The sequence below is a fragment of the Anolis sagrei genome, chromosome 2 (assembly GCF_037176765.1).
Source record: "Anolis sagrei isolate rAnoSag1 chromosome 2, rAnoSag1.mat, whole genome shotgun sequence".
NCBI lineage: Eukaryota > Metazoa > Chordata > Lepidosauria > Squamata > Dactyloidae > Anolis > Anolis sagrei.
The window spans coordinates 14463773-14481190 of NC_090022.1; the positions used below are offsets into that span (position 1 = coordinate 14463773).

The 17418-nt window shown below is 39.0% G+C and overlaps 1 protein-coding gene across 2 annotated transcripts; it reads left to right on the forward strand.

Moving 5' to 3' along the window:
• Positions 1–4: 4 nt before the first annotated feature.
• Positions 5–16114, forward strand: LOC132765919 (zinc finger and SCAN domain-containing protein 31-like). 2 transcript variants are annotated; one of them, XM_060760219.2, is made up of 4 exons: positions 5–119; positions 10159–10602; positions 11970–12108; positions 14136–16114. In XM_060760219.2, the coding sequence occupies exons 1-4, from the start codon at positions 96–98 to the stop codon at positions 14870–14872; spliced, it is 1344 nt and encodes a 447-aa protein (XP_060616202.2). In that variant the 5' UTR covers positions 5–95; the 3' UTR covers positions 14873–16114. The 2 variants fall into 2 exon arrangements, with proteins under 2 accessions (XP_060616202.2, XP_060616201.2); XM_060760218.2 differs by lacking the exon at positions 5–119 and adding an exon at positions 8071–8244.
• Positions 16115–17418: the final 1304 nt, after the last annotated feature.

Consider the following 17418-nt stretch of genomic DNA (forward strand, 5'->3'; position numbering starts at 1 on the left):
CGTCACTTCCGGCCAGTCCGACAAGGCCGCGCTCAGGCAAAGGCGTGAAGGCGAGGACTCCACCTCCCAGCATCCCTCTCCATCCGCAACGCCCGATGGGAATTCCCCTCCCGAATACGGTATATCCGGAGGCCCTCATGATGGGGACCATGATAATGGTGATATTTAATTAAATATAACAGAAATGGAGCTAAAATCAGTCTTAGCCAGGCCTGGGCCTACTTGGGCCCTCCAGGGGTTTTGGACTTCGACTCCCATCATTCCTAACAGCCTCAGGCCCGTTCCTAACGGGCCTGAGGCTGTTAGGAATGATGGGAGTCGAAGTCCAAAACCCCTGGAGGGCCCAAGTTGGCCCAGGCTTGTACTTAACCTTTTAAAAAAAGTATTTAAAATTAATTTATTAATTGTATTAAATGAAAACTTAAATGGTTTTCTTCACCTGGTTTTAAAAAATTCTTGAGTGTTTTCTTAACCTAAGATTTATTTTTGTTACAGAATAGTAGTAATAATAATTAAGAATTTTTATTGAATTAGAAATAAATATTAGAAGGAAAACCTTAATAATAATAATAATAATAATAATAATAATAATAATAATAAATATTATTTAGGTTTTCCTTAAGCTAAGATTTAGTTTTAACTTAATACAAAGTATTATTATTATGTGATAAAAATAAAACTTCAGTTAAAAAAAGCCTAAATTATATTATTATATTATTTTTATAATTATATTATGTATATTATATTATTTAATATTATATTTAATATTGTTATATTAAATTTAGTAATAATAATATTAGTATATATTAAATTATAGTATGTAATAAATATTAGATTATGATTAGATTATGAAAAGCCTTAAATTTAGTAATAATAATATTAGTATATATTAAATTATAGTATGTAATAAATATTAGATTATGATTAGATTATGAAAAGCCTTAAAATATGCACAAGATTTAGTTTTAATTAAATACAAAGTATTATTATTATGTGATAAAAAATAAATCTTCAGTTAAAAAAACCTAAATTATATTATTATATTATTTTTATAATTATATTATGTATATTATATTATTATATTATTTTTATTTAATATTATATTAAATTTAATAATAATATTAATATATATTAAATTATATTATGTAATAAATATTAGATTATGAAAAGCCTTAAAATATGTACAAGATTTAGTTTTAATTAAATACAAAGTGTTATTATTATGTGATAAAAAATAAATCTTCAGTTAAGAATAACCTAAATTATATTATTATATTATTTTTATAATTATATTATGTATATTGTATTATTATATAATATATATAGTATTATATTATTTTTATTTAATATTATATTAAATTTAATAATAATAATATTAGTATATATTAAATTATATTATGTAATAAATATTAGATTATGAAAAGCCTTAAAATATGCACAAGATTTAGTTTTAATTAAATACAAAGTGTTATCATTATGTGATAAAAATAAATTTTCAGTTAAGAAAAACCTAAATTATATTATTATATTATTTTTATAATTATATTATGTATATTGTATTATTTTTATTTAATATTGTTATATTAAATTTAATAATAATATTAATATATATTAAATTATATTATGTAATAAATATTAGTTTATGAAAAGCCTTAAAATACGCACAAGATTTATTTTTAATTAAATACAAAGTATTATTATTATGTGATAAAAATAAATTTTCAGTTAAGAAAAGCCTAAATTAGATTATTATATTTTTATAATTATATTCTGTATATTATATTGTTATATTATTTTATGTAATATTATATCAAATTTAATAATAATAATAATAGTATATATTAAATTATATTATGTAATAAATATTAGATTATGAAAAGCCTTAAAATATGCACAAGATTTAGTTTTAATTAAATAAATACAAAGTATATACAAATAAATACATAGTATTATTATGTGATTAAAAAATAAATCTTCAGTTAAGAATAACCTAAATTATATTATTATATTATTTTTTATAATTATATAATGTATATTATATTATTATATTATTTTTATTTAATATTATATTAAATTTAATAATATTAATATATATTACATTATATTATGTAATAAATATTAGATTATGAAAAGCCTTAAAATATGCACAAGATTTCGTTTTAATTAAATACAAAGTATTATAATTATTGTTATGTGATAAAAAATAAATCTTCAGTTAAGAATAACCTAAATTATATTATTATATTATTTTTATAATTATATTATGTATATTATATTATTATATTATTTTATTTTTATTTTATTTAATAATAATAATATTAGTATATATTAAATTATATTATGTAATAAATATTAGATTATGAAAAGCCTTAAAATATGCACAAGATTTAGTTTTAATTAAATACAAAGTATTATTATTATTATGTGATAAAAATAAATCTTCAGTTAAGAATAACCTAAATTATATTATTATATTATTTTTATAATTGTGTATATTATATTATTTTTATTTAATATTATATTAAATTTAATTATATATATATGTATTATATATATATATAAAATTATATTATGTAATAAATATTACATTATGAAAAGCCTTAAAATATACACAAGCCAGTCACCTGGGATTGCAACATTGACTATCCATACTTGGTTTTGTTTGTTTTTTTTCACAGTTGTGGGGTCAGGATTATTGTGCTCCAAAACTCTTGTCAGTTTGAATTCGGAAGTCCCAGAGTAGTTTGACGTGTTCATTTCCCGTAACTTTTTCAGGTTTGTGACCCTATCAGTTCTTTGGCACAGGCAAAATAATAACAATAATAATAATAATAATATACATCACACAATCCTAGATGCTTGGGAAGTGTTCGACTTGTGATTTTGTGATGCGAAATCCAGCATATAGATCTTGTTTGCTGTGACATACTGTGCTTTTGAAGTTGAACATGACCCCCCCCCCCAAATAAAATATAGTAACTTATAGTTTTGCTAAGGACAAGGACACCAGACTGGATAATAAGGGTAAAGCCTTGGTCAATTTGCCAAGACACTAACAACAACAAGGACCCTTCCCATGTTAGATAGTGTGTACATTTAATCAAGGTTTTATGCCCTAGGTTTCACATATAGCAAAAGGTAGCACATTTATTACTGAGAAACCATCTCCCTTTACACTTATGTGCTCTCTTGAACTTCTATGGGACTCTGGAGGGAGGGATAAGTGGGTATATTTTCTATAACATGATTTCTATATTCCTTCCTGTGTATCTGACCTTTTCCTGACCCTTTTTGCCCCATTCCCCTTTGGAAAAAAATGTATAAAAATATATATAAGGAAGCCACCCTGATCCTGGAAAGGAAGAAATTAACAGTTGAAAGAACCTTTATCAAAAGACACTCTTTGCATGGACAATAACAAAGGATCGTGACCTCAGAGGTTTTGGCCACCAGAGGAAACGGCCGCTTGGCAATTTTGATTATATCACAATGGGACAGAGGGGAGCCTTCAGAAAGCTGCACCGCACCCTGATCTGTCAACCATTCCATCTCTGTACCAAAACATCCACTCAAAGTTTCCCCCCATTGTTCCTCTGTCTTGGCATGGAAGAAAATTCGGATTATGGCAATATCGCCAGCATCAATGTTTATTAGAACCACTCAAAGAACAATAGAAGGCTAGCTCATAGACCTTTAGGACTTGCCGGCCCCATGGACATTTCCTGAATTTCCATAATCCACTCAAGAATGCATTGTATTCCCTTGTCCTGCCTCCCTCTCTCCTTATTTGCTGAAGTGCCAAGGCGATCGAAGCCCTGTGATTGGCCCAGGCGCTCAAAAGGCGGCCGAGCCTCCTCCTAGCTGTTGAAGCGCCAGCCAATCAACTTCAAGCCAGGCAGAGGGTGGGGAGCGGGAGATTCAAACCAGACAACTCTGTTTTTCTATAAAAATGGCTTTTATTTGTACTCATACATGCTTAGCTTGGTGAAATATTGCTGCTATGCATCCTGAATCGCAATAAAATCATCTCGATGGCGCTTCCTTCAACTTTGGTGAGATTTCTTTGGGGAACTTAGGAAAAACCTTTTAAATTGGGCTTCTTTTTGCTCACCATTGTAGCGAGCCCTCTTTGGTGGGTCTGCAGGGTCTCTCCTTCAGGGCCAGACCTTTTTAAATTCCACCTCGATTTCACTTTTGTGTCAGTAAAATAATAACAATTATTATTATTATTATTATTATTATTATTATTTTACTTCTTGCCTGCCTGTCTCCACGGCTCGAGGAGGGTCACAGCATAACCAAAAACACACAAATACTATAAAAATTCTACAGACACACATTAAAATGCAGTTCCATAAAAGATACATATCAAAATAATAAAATAGACATTAATCACACAGGACAGAGACCAAAACTCAAGACATGAGTTTAAAACTCCTGCTTACAACTGGCCATGTAGGCCTGGTAGAAGGGATAGATTTTAGATGGTTTTAAAATTCTGATAGCTGATCTGGCTGTGGGATAGAAGTAATTTATTATAATAAATACGTACTACAAACACATTTGCTAACAATTACAATCAAGTTAGTTTTGCAATATTTACAATGCTTGCGGCATTTGCATTTTCTAAATCATTACAGTTACAAAACCAGTTGCAATATTTCTTCACAGTTTTTCCGTCTTCTTTGGTTTAATTACAAATACAGTTATAGTTACAAATACAATTGCAAGTGTGTGTGTGTGTGTGTGTGTATCACTTAATATACCGTATATTCCGGCATATAAGATGACTGGGCGTATAAGACGACCCCCAACATTTCCAGTTAAAATATAGAGTTTGGGATATACTCGCCGTATAAGACTACCCCTCTTCCAATACACACCAAATAAAAAATGCAAAAGCATCAGATTTAATTTCAGTATGGTAATTTTCCTATTACTGTACCTCCTTCTCTGCCTCTCAGATCTCGCACATGCATACCTGCAGTCTTCAGGAGCGAGATCTGAGAGGCAGAGGAGGAGGTACAGTAATAGGAAACAAGGGCGGGCCAGACAGGTAAAAGAGGTGTGTTTTTCTGGGCCCAGAGCCATTCTATCTCTTTTTTCCATACCCCAGGCGCCCCGGATGCCTGCAGCTTGCTCCGCCCTTCACTTACACCTTCATGGTGAGGCGCCCCTTCACCTCACCATTGGGACCGCATTAAGTCCATGAATCCTGATGAATGGATTTTCTTCTACCATACTTGTACTGTATGAAAGCTCTTAATGCTTTCATACAGTCGCTGCATACGGCAGGGACATAGCCACTGCCATTTTTGAGCTCCCCCCACAATATGCAGCAACCACAGATTCTCCAATCAGGATTGGAAGTTTCAGCACCCGCTCCAGAAGACGACTCCCATCGTATAAGACTACTCCCATATACAAGACGACTCACATGCATAAGGCTACTCCAGCGTATAAGACGACCCCCGCATATAAGACGACCCCTGACTTTTGAGAAGATTTTCTTGGGTTAAAAAGTAGTCTTATACAACAGAATATACGGTATATAAAATGCTTCAAAAATTCTTTTGTATCGATATAAAATAGGCATTCTCAAAGTGCAGCCCTCCAGCTGTTTGGGCCTCCAACTCCCAGAAGCCCTAACAAGTTTGTTCAATTGTCAGGAATTCTGGCAGTTGAAGGCCCAAACAGCTGGAGGGCCGCAGCTTGAGGATGTTGTGCATAGCGTGTTTCAGTCAGATCCAATGCAGAGGACACAATAACATTGCACCCAGGCAAGAGGAAAAAGAACAGAAAATGTTACTCTTATCAGCAGAATTAAAACATAAACTTGCAATGCTGCAAACAAAACAGTGCACCAAACTTACACAATCCTTGTAAGCAATACAGAATTAGGCTTCTTCATCTTCACCAAAATGAGAGATCAGTAGAAATGGTTGAGCAAAATGCCTGACCAAAGGCTCCTCAGAGCAAAGCTAAACTGTATTCTAAAACCCATACAGTCATACTCTACTGGGTGTGGTCCAAACTTACTAGTTGACCTACATTAGCAGCTGCACACAATAATCAACACTATAAGGTTTTCTTTAACACACATACATACTTGATCCTGTTACAACTTACTGTAACAGAGGATGCCTGATATAAAACCTACAACCCTTCAGGTGATCCCAGGTGTGGTCTCTGCCAGCCAGGGCCAGAACTTTTCCCATCGGTCAGAGGGCATCCTTCCTCGTTCCGTTTTACTAAGGTCTCCTATTTTTCTCTCCTACCCAATTCACACTAGAAATAATATTTGCTGGGTTTTGAGTTGTTATTTCTTGAGTCTCTGTAAAACCAGGGCTAGGAGAAAATACAAGTTGATCAACCTTGTTGTTGAACAAGGAACATCTCAAAGGCCTCCCGAATGTCCTCCTGCTGTCCCCTCTTCCTTCTTTGGTGTTGACGTGGCCTCCAAATACCGGTTTCCGGCTCCATTGCAGAGGCCACCGTTGATCTAGCTGTTGGAGCTCTTCCGGCAGGTCATTCCACAGTCTTGGGGCAGGCGATGAAAAGGTCCTCTGGGCTATGGTGCCAGCCGGGTTCTGGCTGGTTGGAGTAATAGCCCCACAAAAAGACCAACATATGTGGGGTGGATTGTATGGGAGAAGGCATTCCTGTAGATAACGTGGACAAACTATATTGGGCTTTAAAGGTCAATACGAACATCTTATACAGTGGAGAGATTTTAGGATAGGTGTAATATGCTCACTCCTTGATATTCCTGTAAAAAATCTGGCTGCCATATTTTGAACCAACTGGAGATTCTGAACTTGGTACAAAGGTAGTCCAATGTAAAATGCATTGCAGAAGTCCAACCTTGAGGTTACCAGTGCATGTGCTACCATCTTAAGGTCCTTTGAGTCTAGGACGGGGCGCAGCTGGCGAATGAGCCAAAGCTGATAGTAAGCACTCCTGATCGAAGCATCTACCTGGGCTGAGATGGATCCAGGAGCACTCCTAAGCTGCAAACACAGTCTTTCGGGGGGAGTGTAACCCCATCCAGAACTGGCTCACACACCTCGATCCCCAGATTAGAACCCATTATTGCAAGCACCTCTGTTTTGTCTAGATTCAGTTTCAATTTGCTTTTTCCGCATCCAGCTTATTAGGTTCTTCAGGCATTCATTCAGAGGAGACATGCTATCCTTAGCTGTAGCTGCTTTTGAAGGCATGGAGAAATATATTTGGTAGGCATGTGCAATCCATGGTTCTAAATGGTTCTAAAGTGCTTACAAAATTAAAATTCTGGTGGTGAAAACTAGGGGACACTGGTGCTTTGTTTCTACAGTATTGCTAAAGTTCTGGTGATGAACATTTCAGAACTCTAACAAAACTTTCAAAATTTCATTATTATTTCATTATTGATTATTTTTATGACAGAACCAATTAGGCACTGCCATTTATAATGAAATAACTTCTGATTATCGCAACACGTGCTCTACACTGTAGAATGAACTACAACTCCTATTTTAACTGGGAAGGAGATTCCACCTGAACATGAGAAAGAACTTCCTGACTGTCGGAGCTGTTCAGTGGTGGAACTCTCTGTCCTAGAGTGTGGTGGAGGGCTCCCTCTTTGGAGACTTTTAAGCAGAGGCTAGATGGCCATCTGTCGGGGGTGCTTTGAACATTAGGAAGAACTTCCTGACTGTGAGAGATGTTCAGCAATGGAACTCCCTGCCCCGGAGTGTGGTGGAGGCTCCCTCTTTGGAGGCTTTTAAGCAGAGGCTGGATGGCCATCTGTCGGGGGTGCTTTGAATGCGATTTTCCTGCTTCTTGGCGGAGGGTTGGACTGGATGGCCCACGAGGTCTCTTTAAACTCTATGATTCCATGGGAGTTGTAGTTTTATGAAGTACCAGCACTTTTGGGGAGAGACGAAAGGCCTTGTAAAACGACAGCTTTCATGAGTCCATAGCATTGAGCTAGGGCAGTACAAGAGGTGTCTGGCTGCATTCATTCTACAGTATATAGAAGGTGCATCCTCAATGCTTTGAAGCCTCCAAAGAGTTAAAGTCAGCGAGTCCAGATTCCTAGAGGCTTTCTGGCAGCAACAGTGAGCCGCGGAGGACAAAAAGAGGACAAAAAGTCCTTTTTCTGTTCCGCTTCCCATGGGAAAGTGGCCTTTGAATTTTCCCACGCGCCCAGATCAGGAGCGGAAAGGAGCGCCTCTCTCTCTCTGCCTAGGAAGGAAGCTGGTAGGTAGAGCACTGTGTAAAAACCATCTTCAAGTTGTGAAACTGCAAAGGTGCATCTACACTGTGGAAGGGATGCAGTATGACACCACTTTGAACTGCAAAGGCTCAATGCTAGGGAACCCTGGGAGTTGTAGTTTGCTGAAGCTCTAGTCCTCTTTGGCAGAGAAGGTGAAAGGCCTTGCAAAACTACAGCTCCCAGGACCCCGTCTTCTATACTGCGATATCAAATCCCGATTATCTGCTTTGAACTGGATTATATGACAGTGTAGAAGGGGCCCGCATCGATATTGCTATGTAATCCAGTTCAAAGCAGATAATCTGGATTTTATACGGTTGTGTACATCCGTGCAAAGGTCCCTTCCACACTCCCCTATATCCCAGGGCCTGATCCCAGATTATCTTCTTATCCCATACTAGCTGCCCCCTGCACGCGTTTTTGTGGCCCAGTCTATGTATATGTGTGTTTTGTCAGCGTTAGCGTGAGTAGCCTCTAAGTGTGATAAAGTAACTCATAAAAGAAAACACATTAGTCTTCCGCTCTAAGTTGTATTCACAGCATACAAAACAAAACAGAAGAATTGCTCTCACCAAAAACATAACATAAAACAGTATCTTTGGTGAGTCCTCTTCATTCCACGGCGATATACAGACTTGCAACAAAAACAATATACAGTGTATTGTCGAAGGCTTTCATGGCTGGAATCACTAGGTTCTTGTGGGTTTTTTCGGGCTATAGAGCCATGTTCTAGAGGCATTTCTCCTGACGTTTCGCCTGCATCTATGGCAAGCATCCTCAGAGGTAGTGAGGTCTGTTGGAATTAGGACAATGGGTTTATATATCTGTGGAATGGCTGGGGTGGGGCAAGGAGCTCTTCCCTGCTGCAGTTAGGTGTGAATGTTTCAGCTGATCACCTTCATTAGCATTTGAAGGCCTGCCTGAGCCTGGGAAAATCTCTTGCTGGGAGGTGTTAATCTGTGCCAGGCAAGAGATTTTCCCAGGCTCAGGCAGGCCTTCAAATGCTAATGAAGGTGATCAGCTGAAACATTCACACCTAACTGCAGCAGGGAAGAGCTCCTTGCCCCACCCCAGCCATTCCACAGATATATAAACCCATTGTCCTAATTCCAACAGACCTCACTACCTCTGAGGATGCTTGCCATAGATGCAGGCGAAACGTCAGGAGAAATGCCTCTAGAACATGGCTCTATAGCCCGAAAAAACCCACAAGAACCTGGTGATTCCAGCCATGAAAGCCTTCGACAATACATTGGGATTTTTTTTTAGCTTTTTAAGTATCTTCTGCTGTGTTTTTCAGTGTTTTTATGAGTGATGGTCACTTGTTGGCCTGATAGGTGTATTGTGTCTAAATTTGGTATCAGTTCGTCCAGTGGTTTTTGAGTTATGTTAATCCCACAAACGAACATTACATTTTTATTTATATACTAGCCATCCCCTGCCACGTGTTGCTGTGGCCCACTCTGTGTATTTGTGTTTTGTGTGTGTATATTTGTGTATATGTGTGTTTGCGTGTGTGTGTGTATATATATATGTGTGTGTGTGTGTATGTGTGTAGTTTTGTGCATGCATTGTAATGTAATTTTTGTTTTTTGGCTTTTTAAGTCTCCTCTGCTGTTGTTTTCAGTGTTTTTATGAGTGATAGTCACTCATTGGCCTGATAGGTGTATTGTGTCCAAATTTGGTGTCAATTCGTCCAGTGGTTTTTGAGTTAATCCCACAAAAGAACATTACATTTTTATTTATTTAGAAGATTACTTGGCAGTGGAGACTTATATAATTCAGTTTAAAGCAGATAATCAGGGATCAGATCCTAGAATATAAGGCAGAATTGGCCTGAATCCGGTTTTTCTTTCTTTGCTCAAAAAAACTCAAGACAATATGTTTCTTTTATTTAGGAGTCCGACCATCAGTTTAGAGGCACAAAGATGACCTGTCTTCTGCTGGACATCTGCAAAGAAGCCCCATTGACCAACCGCACCCAGGCCACAGAGAAAAGTGAATCATTCGAGGTGAAGGAAGAGGCGCTGGAGTCAGAGGCAACTGCTTCCAACCTGGAGAGGCAGCGCCAGCACTTCCGGCGGTTCGGCTTCACGGAGGCCCGGGGCCCGCGGGAGGTGTGCAACCGCCTCTGGGAGCTGTGCCAACTCTGGCTGAGGCCTGAGAGGCACAGCAAGGAGCAGATGCTGGAGCTGGTGGTGCTGGAGCAGTTCCTGGCCATCCTGCCCTCCAAGGTCCAGGGCCGGGTCCGAGGGATGGGGCCAGAATGCTGCTCCCAGGCTGTAGCCCTGGCAGAGGACTTCCTGCAGAGGCATCAAGAGGATGAGGGGCAAGACGGACAGGTGAGAAGATTGACTGTCACCACTATTTAGTATAATATTTAGGTATACAGTGTTCCTTCACTTATTGCGGTGTTTGCTGGGATTAATAATAATTAGTGAAGAGGGGGGGGGGCAGGGGACAGTTCCATCTTGTGTCCTGTGCTATGGTAATAATATAATGTAATACAATATAATACAAATAATAATGATATTATAATTATATATTTTATATTACATGTAATATTACTAATAATATTACAATATAATGGTATAGTACAATATAGTAATATATAATACTGATTGCCAAATACGCCTGTAAGGGAAGACACTTGTATGCTGCCTTTATTGACTTCTCTGCAGCATTTGATACTGTTAACAGAGAAGCTTTATGGAATAAGTTGTGCAATCTTAAAATTGAACCTAGGCTGCTGCTACTGATAAAAGCCTTATACACAAACACCTGTTTGAGAGTACAGTTTGGGGTAAATGGAGCAATGGCAAGCAGGATCAACACATACAAAGGGGTAAGACAAGGGTGTATTTTAGCACCAATATTGTTTATCTTTAAATCAATGACCTACCTGGAGTAATGAAAGACCCTGTAACCCATATGCCTAAAGTCCTAAACACATATTGCAACACTCTGCTGTATGCTGATGATATGATATTACTATCATATATATAATATATTGTATGTATATATCTCTTGTAAGCTGCTCTGAGTTCCCTTCAGGATGGAAGGGCAGCATATAAATGTCGTAAATAAATAAATAAATAAATATTGTTATCATATCTTAGAAGCATTTGAAGGAGAGGAAGGGAAAGGGGGGGGAGCTAAAAGGGTGATTCTCCCAAGCCCCCAAACATACACACACTCCTCAACCACCCATCCCTCATGTCCCCAACTCCAGTCAGTCCCACTAAATAAAAAGAATCAAGAAAATAAAGGAAAGTCAAAAAGATTCAACTGTGATGCCAAATAGGGGAGGATGAGTTGAAATCGGCTGCCACATGATCCTGTTACGGACAGGAATCCGTGACGGCTGGGCCCTTGCTGTTATGGGCACCCAAACAAACCAAAGAAACCATATTGGCCAAAGGAAACAGCTAAACATGGATCCGCGCTCAAACCTAATATGCAGTAGTACATGTCATAGGAAGAGACCCCAAGGCCCATCCAGCCCAACTCCATTTTGCTGTGCAACACCATTAAAGCCCTATCTCCAGATGGTCTTTGTCAGGGCTTCTTTAAACTTTCCACTCAGGGACCCTGTCAGCCAGAGAAATGTTTACATGACTCTGACTTTAGGTCTGCTAACATCTCTTTCCTAATGCTTTACACTCAGGGAAGTTCATTCTTCTCTTTGGGACCCGGTTTGTCATTTCAGGTGCTGGGACCATTAAAAGAGGAACGGGACAGTTTGCCAAACACAGAAGAAGCTTCGTCAGACTCCTGGCAGAGGGTCATCTTAGGAGAGATCAAACAGGAGGAGGAAGACGAGGAAGATAGAGTTGCTGCCTCAATGGGTCAGTCTCTGTTTCCTTGATGTTTTTTAGGACTCAGAAGATGCCGTGGTAAACATATTTTTTATATGTGGGTTTACATTCTGTTAATTTGATTCAGAGGTTCCTTGTAGGAATCTCTTGGTCACCATTACACAACCAGGGGGTTGGGACCCTTGAGTGGGTCGCCAGGTGGTTTCAGAGGGGTCGCCAAAGACCATCAGAAAACACAGTATTATCTGTTGGTCTTGGGGGTTCTGTGTGGGAACTTTGGTCCAATTCTATCATTGGTGGGGTTCGGAATGCTCTTTGGTTGTAGATGAACTATAAATCGCAGCAACTACAACTTCCAAATGTCAAGGTCTATTTCCCCCAAACTCCACTAGTGTTCATATTTGGGCCTATTGAGTACTCATGCTAAGTTTGCTCCAGATACATCATTGTTTGAGTCCACCGTGCTCTCTGGATGTAGGTGAACTCCAACTCCAAAACTCAAGGTCAGCACCCACCAGACTCTTCCAGTATTTTCTGTTGGTCATGGGAGTTCTGTGTGCCAAGTTTGGTTCAATTCCATCGTTGGTAGAGTTCAGAATGCTCTTTGATTGTAGGTGAACTATAGATCCCAGCAACTACAACTCCCAAATTACAAAATTAAGCCCCCTTCCCAACCCCACCAGTATTCAATGTGGGAGTATGGGGGTATTTGTGCCCAATTTGGTCTAGTGAATGAAAATACATCCTGCATATCAGATATTTATATTATGATTCATAACAGTATCAAAATTACAGTTGTAAAGTAGCAATGAAAATAATTTTCAGAGCGGCTTACAAGTAATATGTAAATACAATATATTATTACTATAGCACAATATTAGTATTATGTATTACTATATTGTACTATACCATTATAATATATTGTACATACATGTAATATTATTAGTAATATTACGTATAATATAAAATATATAATTATACCATATTATTATTATTAGCATTATATTGTATCACATTATAATATCCATATTATATGTATACACAATATATTATATTATATTATATTATATTATATTATATTATTAGCACAGCACAGGAAACAAGGTGGAACTGTCTTCCGGGCACCCTCTCTTCACTCTGGTCCCAGAGCAGCAGCTGTTTATTCATTGATGTGATTTTAAATGATTTTGTAGTCAGCTACCCCCGGTCTCCTAGAGATTTCTATAGAAGTCACCTCTTTAGAAATCTCTAGTTCCTCTATAGTCAACTTCTAGTGGAAATTGACCCTAGAGTCATGCTGGAAGAACTAGAAACTTTCAATTTATTCATCTTTTTTTTCCACTTTCATGGAGAGCTAATTGTACTTCCTTTACAACAATAAAAGGAAATATATCTTGCCCCAAAATGGACTGGTAATCAGTGAAGCTGTTTCTGTCCAGATCTGTAGCTTCCTGGCTAAGAAATTACCTCATGAACAAAATGGGAAGTCTTTATTTTTGAAAGCATACATTGGGGTACAAAACAAAATTCCAACTGGTAGTATGTTTCCTTCACGCCTCCTATCCCCCACCTTGGCCACTCCCTTTCATTGTTCCTGTTTCCATGGAAATCCTCTCCCTTGATTCAGATATGTACGGGCCAGGTCTAAGACATGGTCTAAAATCCTGGCTTCACAAAAAATCAGGAAATAAGGCCATGACACTTTCAACGTGATTTGAATTCCTTCCTTCCCATGTTTCCTTCCTGTCCTTCCTCCCTTCTGTCCTTCCTTCCATCCTTCTTTCGTTCTTTCCTCCTGTCCTTCCTATCCTTTCTTCCTTCCTTCCCTCCCATGTTTCATTCCTGTCCTTCCTATCCTTCCTTCCCTCCTTCCTTCTTTCCTCCTCTCCTTCCTATTCTTCCTTCCTTCCTTCCTTCTTTCCTCCTGTCCTTCCTATTCTTCCTTTCTTCCTTCCTCCTGTCCTTCCTCCCTTCCCTTCCCTTCTCTTCCCATCTTTCTCCCTTCTCATCTGTGTCCAAGAATGATTTTGGCATTTGGATTTCCCCCTTTCTGCCAGGTGATGAACAAACGTATGGCACGGATCCAGACAATTCTGGAGTAGCAGAACCCCATAAGATACTGCTTGGAAGAGTTGCATGGAAAGTTTCCCACAGCCCTGATTCAGGGGAAGCTTTGGAGAGCCACCTGGAGAAGGGAAGGTTGAATTGTAGCCCGCAAGTCGCAGCAGGAGTCAGGGTCCAGACGAGAATCCAAGACGAGCGCTTGAAAAAATGCCCCGAATGCGGGAAAAGTTTTGTGTGGCGGTCAGAGCTTATTGAACACCAAAGATCCCACACGGGAGAGAGACCCTACTCATGCTCCTATTGCGGGAAGAGCTTCAGCCGCAAGTCGTACATCATTAAGCACGAGAGGATCCACACGGGAGAGAAGCCCTACATCTGCTCCCACTGCGGCAAAGGCTTCATCTCCAAGTCGGACCTTATTAAACATGAAAGAACTCACACGGGGGAGAAACCCTACCTGTGCCCCGACTGCGGGAGGAGCTTCAGCCGGAAACAGTTCCTGGTGACCCACCGGCGGACCCACACTGGGGAGAAGCCCTACAAGTGCTCGGAGTGCGGGAAGAGCTTCAGCCAGCGGACTTGCCTGGTCATCCACGAGAGAGCCCACACTGGGGAGAAGCCCTTCCACTGCCTGGTGTGCGGGAAGAACTTCGGTAGGAGGGACATCCTCATGACGCACCAGAAGTTGCACACCCGAGAGAAGGCCTTCCAGTGCACCAACTGGTTGTGAAACACTCACCAGCACCTCTGTGTGTTTGTATTTGTGCACACTTTGAGTTCACTATGGTGGATAAATCATAGAGTTGAAAGAGACCACAAGGGCCATCCAGTCTGATCCCATTCCGCCATGCAGGAATCATAGACTCATGGACTAATAGAGTTGGGAGAGATCACATGGGCTATCCAGACGAACCCCCTTCTGCCATGCAGAAAAGGCACAATCAAAGCACCCCAAACAGAGGGCCATCCATCCTCTGATTAAAAGCCTCCAAGGAAGGAGCTTCCATCACACTCTGAGGCAGAGAGTTCCACTGCTGAACAGCTCCTACAATCAGGAAGTTGTTCCTAATGTTCAGGTGGAATCTCCTTTCCTGTCATTTGAACCCATTGCTCTGAGTCCTAGGCCCCTCCTACACTGTCATATAAAATCCAGATTGTCTGCTTTGAACTGGATTATCTGGCAGTGTAGACTCATATAATACGCATGGGCAATCCATGATTCTAAAGTACTTACACGACTAAAGTTATGGTGGTGAAATTAGGGGGCGCTGGTGCTTTAATTCTATAGTGTTGTTAAAGTTCTGGTGGTGAAAATTTCAGAATTCTAACAAAACTTTCAAAAAAATCATTATTGTTTCATTATTGGTGTTTTTTATGACAGAATCAATTAGGAACTGCCATTTGTAATGAAATTTTGAAAGTTTTGTTAGAGTTCTGAAATTTTCACCACCATAACTTTAGTTGTGTATGTTCTTTAGAACCGTGGATTGCCCATGCTTATCATATAATCCAGTTCAAAGCAGATAATCTGGATTATCTGCCTTGATATTATGGATTATATGGCAGGGTAGAAGGGCCCCTAGCCTCCAGGGCAACAAGAACACACAATCAAAGCATTCCCCAACAGATGGCCATCCAGCCTCTGTTTAAAAACCTCCAGAGAAGGAGACTCTCATTGGAATCCCAGGCAGCAGCATACTTGATGGCTGACGAACCTTTGGCGAGAAATTGTGGAAGTTTCTTTTTGTGGATTAAGCTCACAGAACTCTTGCCAATTTCAGCTATGCTGGCTGAGTGGGTCAACCAACTCTATGTAGCATCTCTAAATTGTTGTTTCTGGCCCTTAGCCTTTCCCCATCCTCAGAACCACAAGGGCTGTTGGGTTGCAATGCCCATTATCCCCAGTTCACATGGTGGATAATCAAAAATGATGGGAGTTGTCATTCAATAAATTTAATAAAAACAATTAATTTTTTAAAAATCAAAGCATTCTTAGCAGATGGGCATCTGTTTCATTCCACCCTCTAAAACAGTGTTTCTCAACCTGGGGGTCGGGACTCCGGGGGGGGGGGGGGTTGCAAGGGGGTTTAAGAGGGATTGCCATAGAAACACATATTTCTGATGATCTTAGGAATGCCTTTGGCATAATCGTTTGGGTTCACAGTGCCCTCTGGACGTAGGTGAACTACATCTCTCCTAAATCACTGTCAATTCATCTCAAATCCCTCCAGTATTTTCTGTTGGTCATGGGGCTCTCTGTGTGGGAAGCTTGACCCAATTCTATTGTTGGTGAGGTTCAGAATGCTCTTTGATTGTAGGTGAGCTATAGATCCCAGCAACTAAAACTCCCAAATGACAAAATCAATTTCCCCCAAACTCCACCAGTGTTCACATTTGGGCATATTGAGTATTCACGCCAAGTTTGGTCCAGATCCATCATTGTTTTGAGTTCACAGTGCTCTCAGGATTTAGGTGAACTACAACTCCCAAACTCAAGGTCAATGCCCACCAAACCCTTCCAATATTTTCTGTTGGTCATAGGAGTTCTGTGTGCCAAGTGTGGTTCAATTGCATTGTTGTGGAGTTCAGAACGCTCTTTGATTGTAGGTGAACTATAAATCCCAGCAACTACAACTCCCAAATGACATAATCAATCCCCCCCCCCCCAACCTCACCAGTATATATCCCATGGGCATATGGGATATTTGTGCCAAATTTGCTCCAGTGAATGAAAATACATCCTGCATACCACATATTTACATTACGATTCATAACAGTAGAAAAACTACAGTTATGAAGTAGCATTGAAAATAATTTTATGGGTAGTGTTCGCCACAACATGAGGAACTGTATTAAGGGGTCGCGGCATTAGGAAGGTTGAGAAACACTGCTCTAAAACATAAAGCAAATAATTAAACCTTTGCAGAAACCAACAGTGGGAAGTCACCTAACTGTATGAAGGGTAGTGTCATATTAATAAAAATATTATCTGCACAAAAATCAATTTTTAAAAATAACTTTTTAGATTCCAAACCTGAAGGCATTTACATTCCCCCATATAAGTATGAAAAGTGAAAAAAGCATCTTGTGTTCTTTTTAGTTCCTGGATAAAATCCAATTTTGTGAGCTCTTATACATTCATTTTTAAATTCCACTGTCTTTTAATATTGGATTTTGTTCCTTTGTGTTTTTTTTTGTATGTCATTGTGAACTGCGCTGGAATAATAAAGGAATAATAAAGAAATACATGTGTAAATTGGCCATGAAAGAGAGTGA

Bases quoted from the DNA above. Each gene is read 5' to 3' on its own strand.
- LOC132765919 (XM_060760218.2), top strand. From the start codon at position 8,158: ATGGGAAAGTGGCCTTTGAATTTTCCCACGCGCCCAGATCAGGAGCGG. The intron at 10,603-11,969 runs GTGAGAAGATTG...TTGTCATTTCAG, and splicing joins ATGAGGGGCAAGACGGACAG to GTGCTGGGACCATTAAAAGA. The intron at 12,109-14,135 runs GTCAGTCTCTGT...CCTTTCTGCCAG, and splicing joins TAGAGTTGCTGCCTCAATGG to GTGATGAACAAACGTATGGC.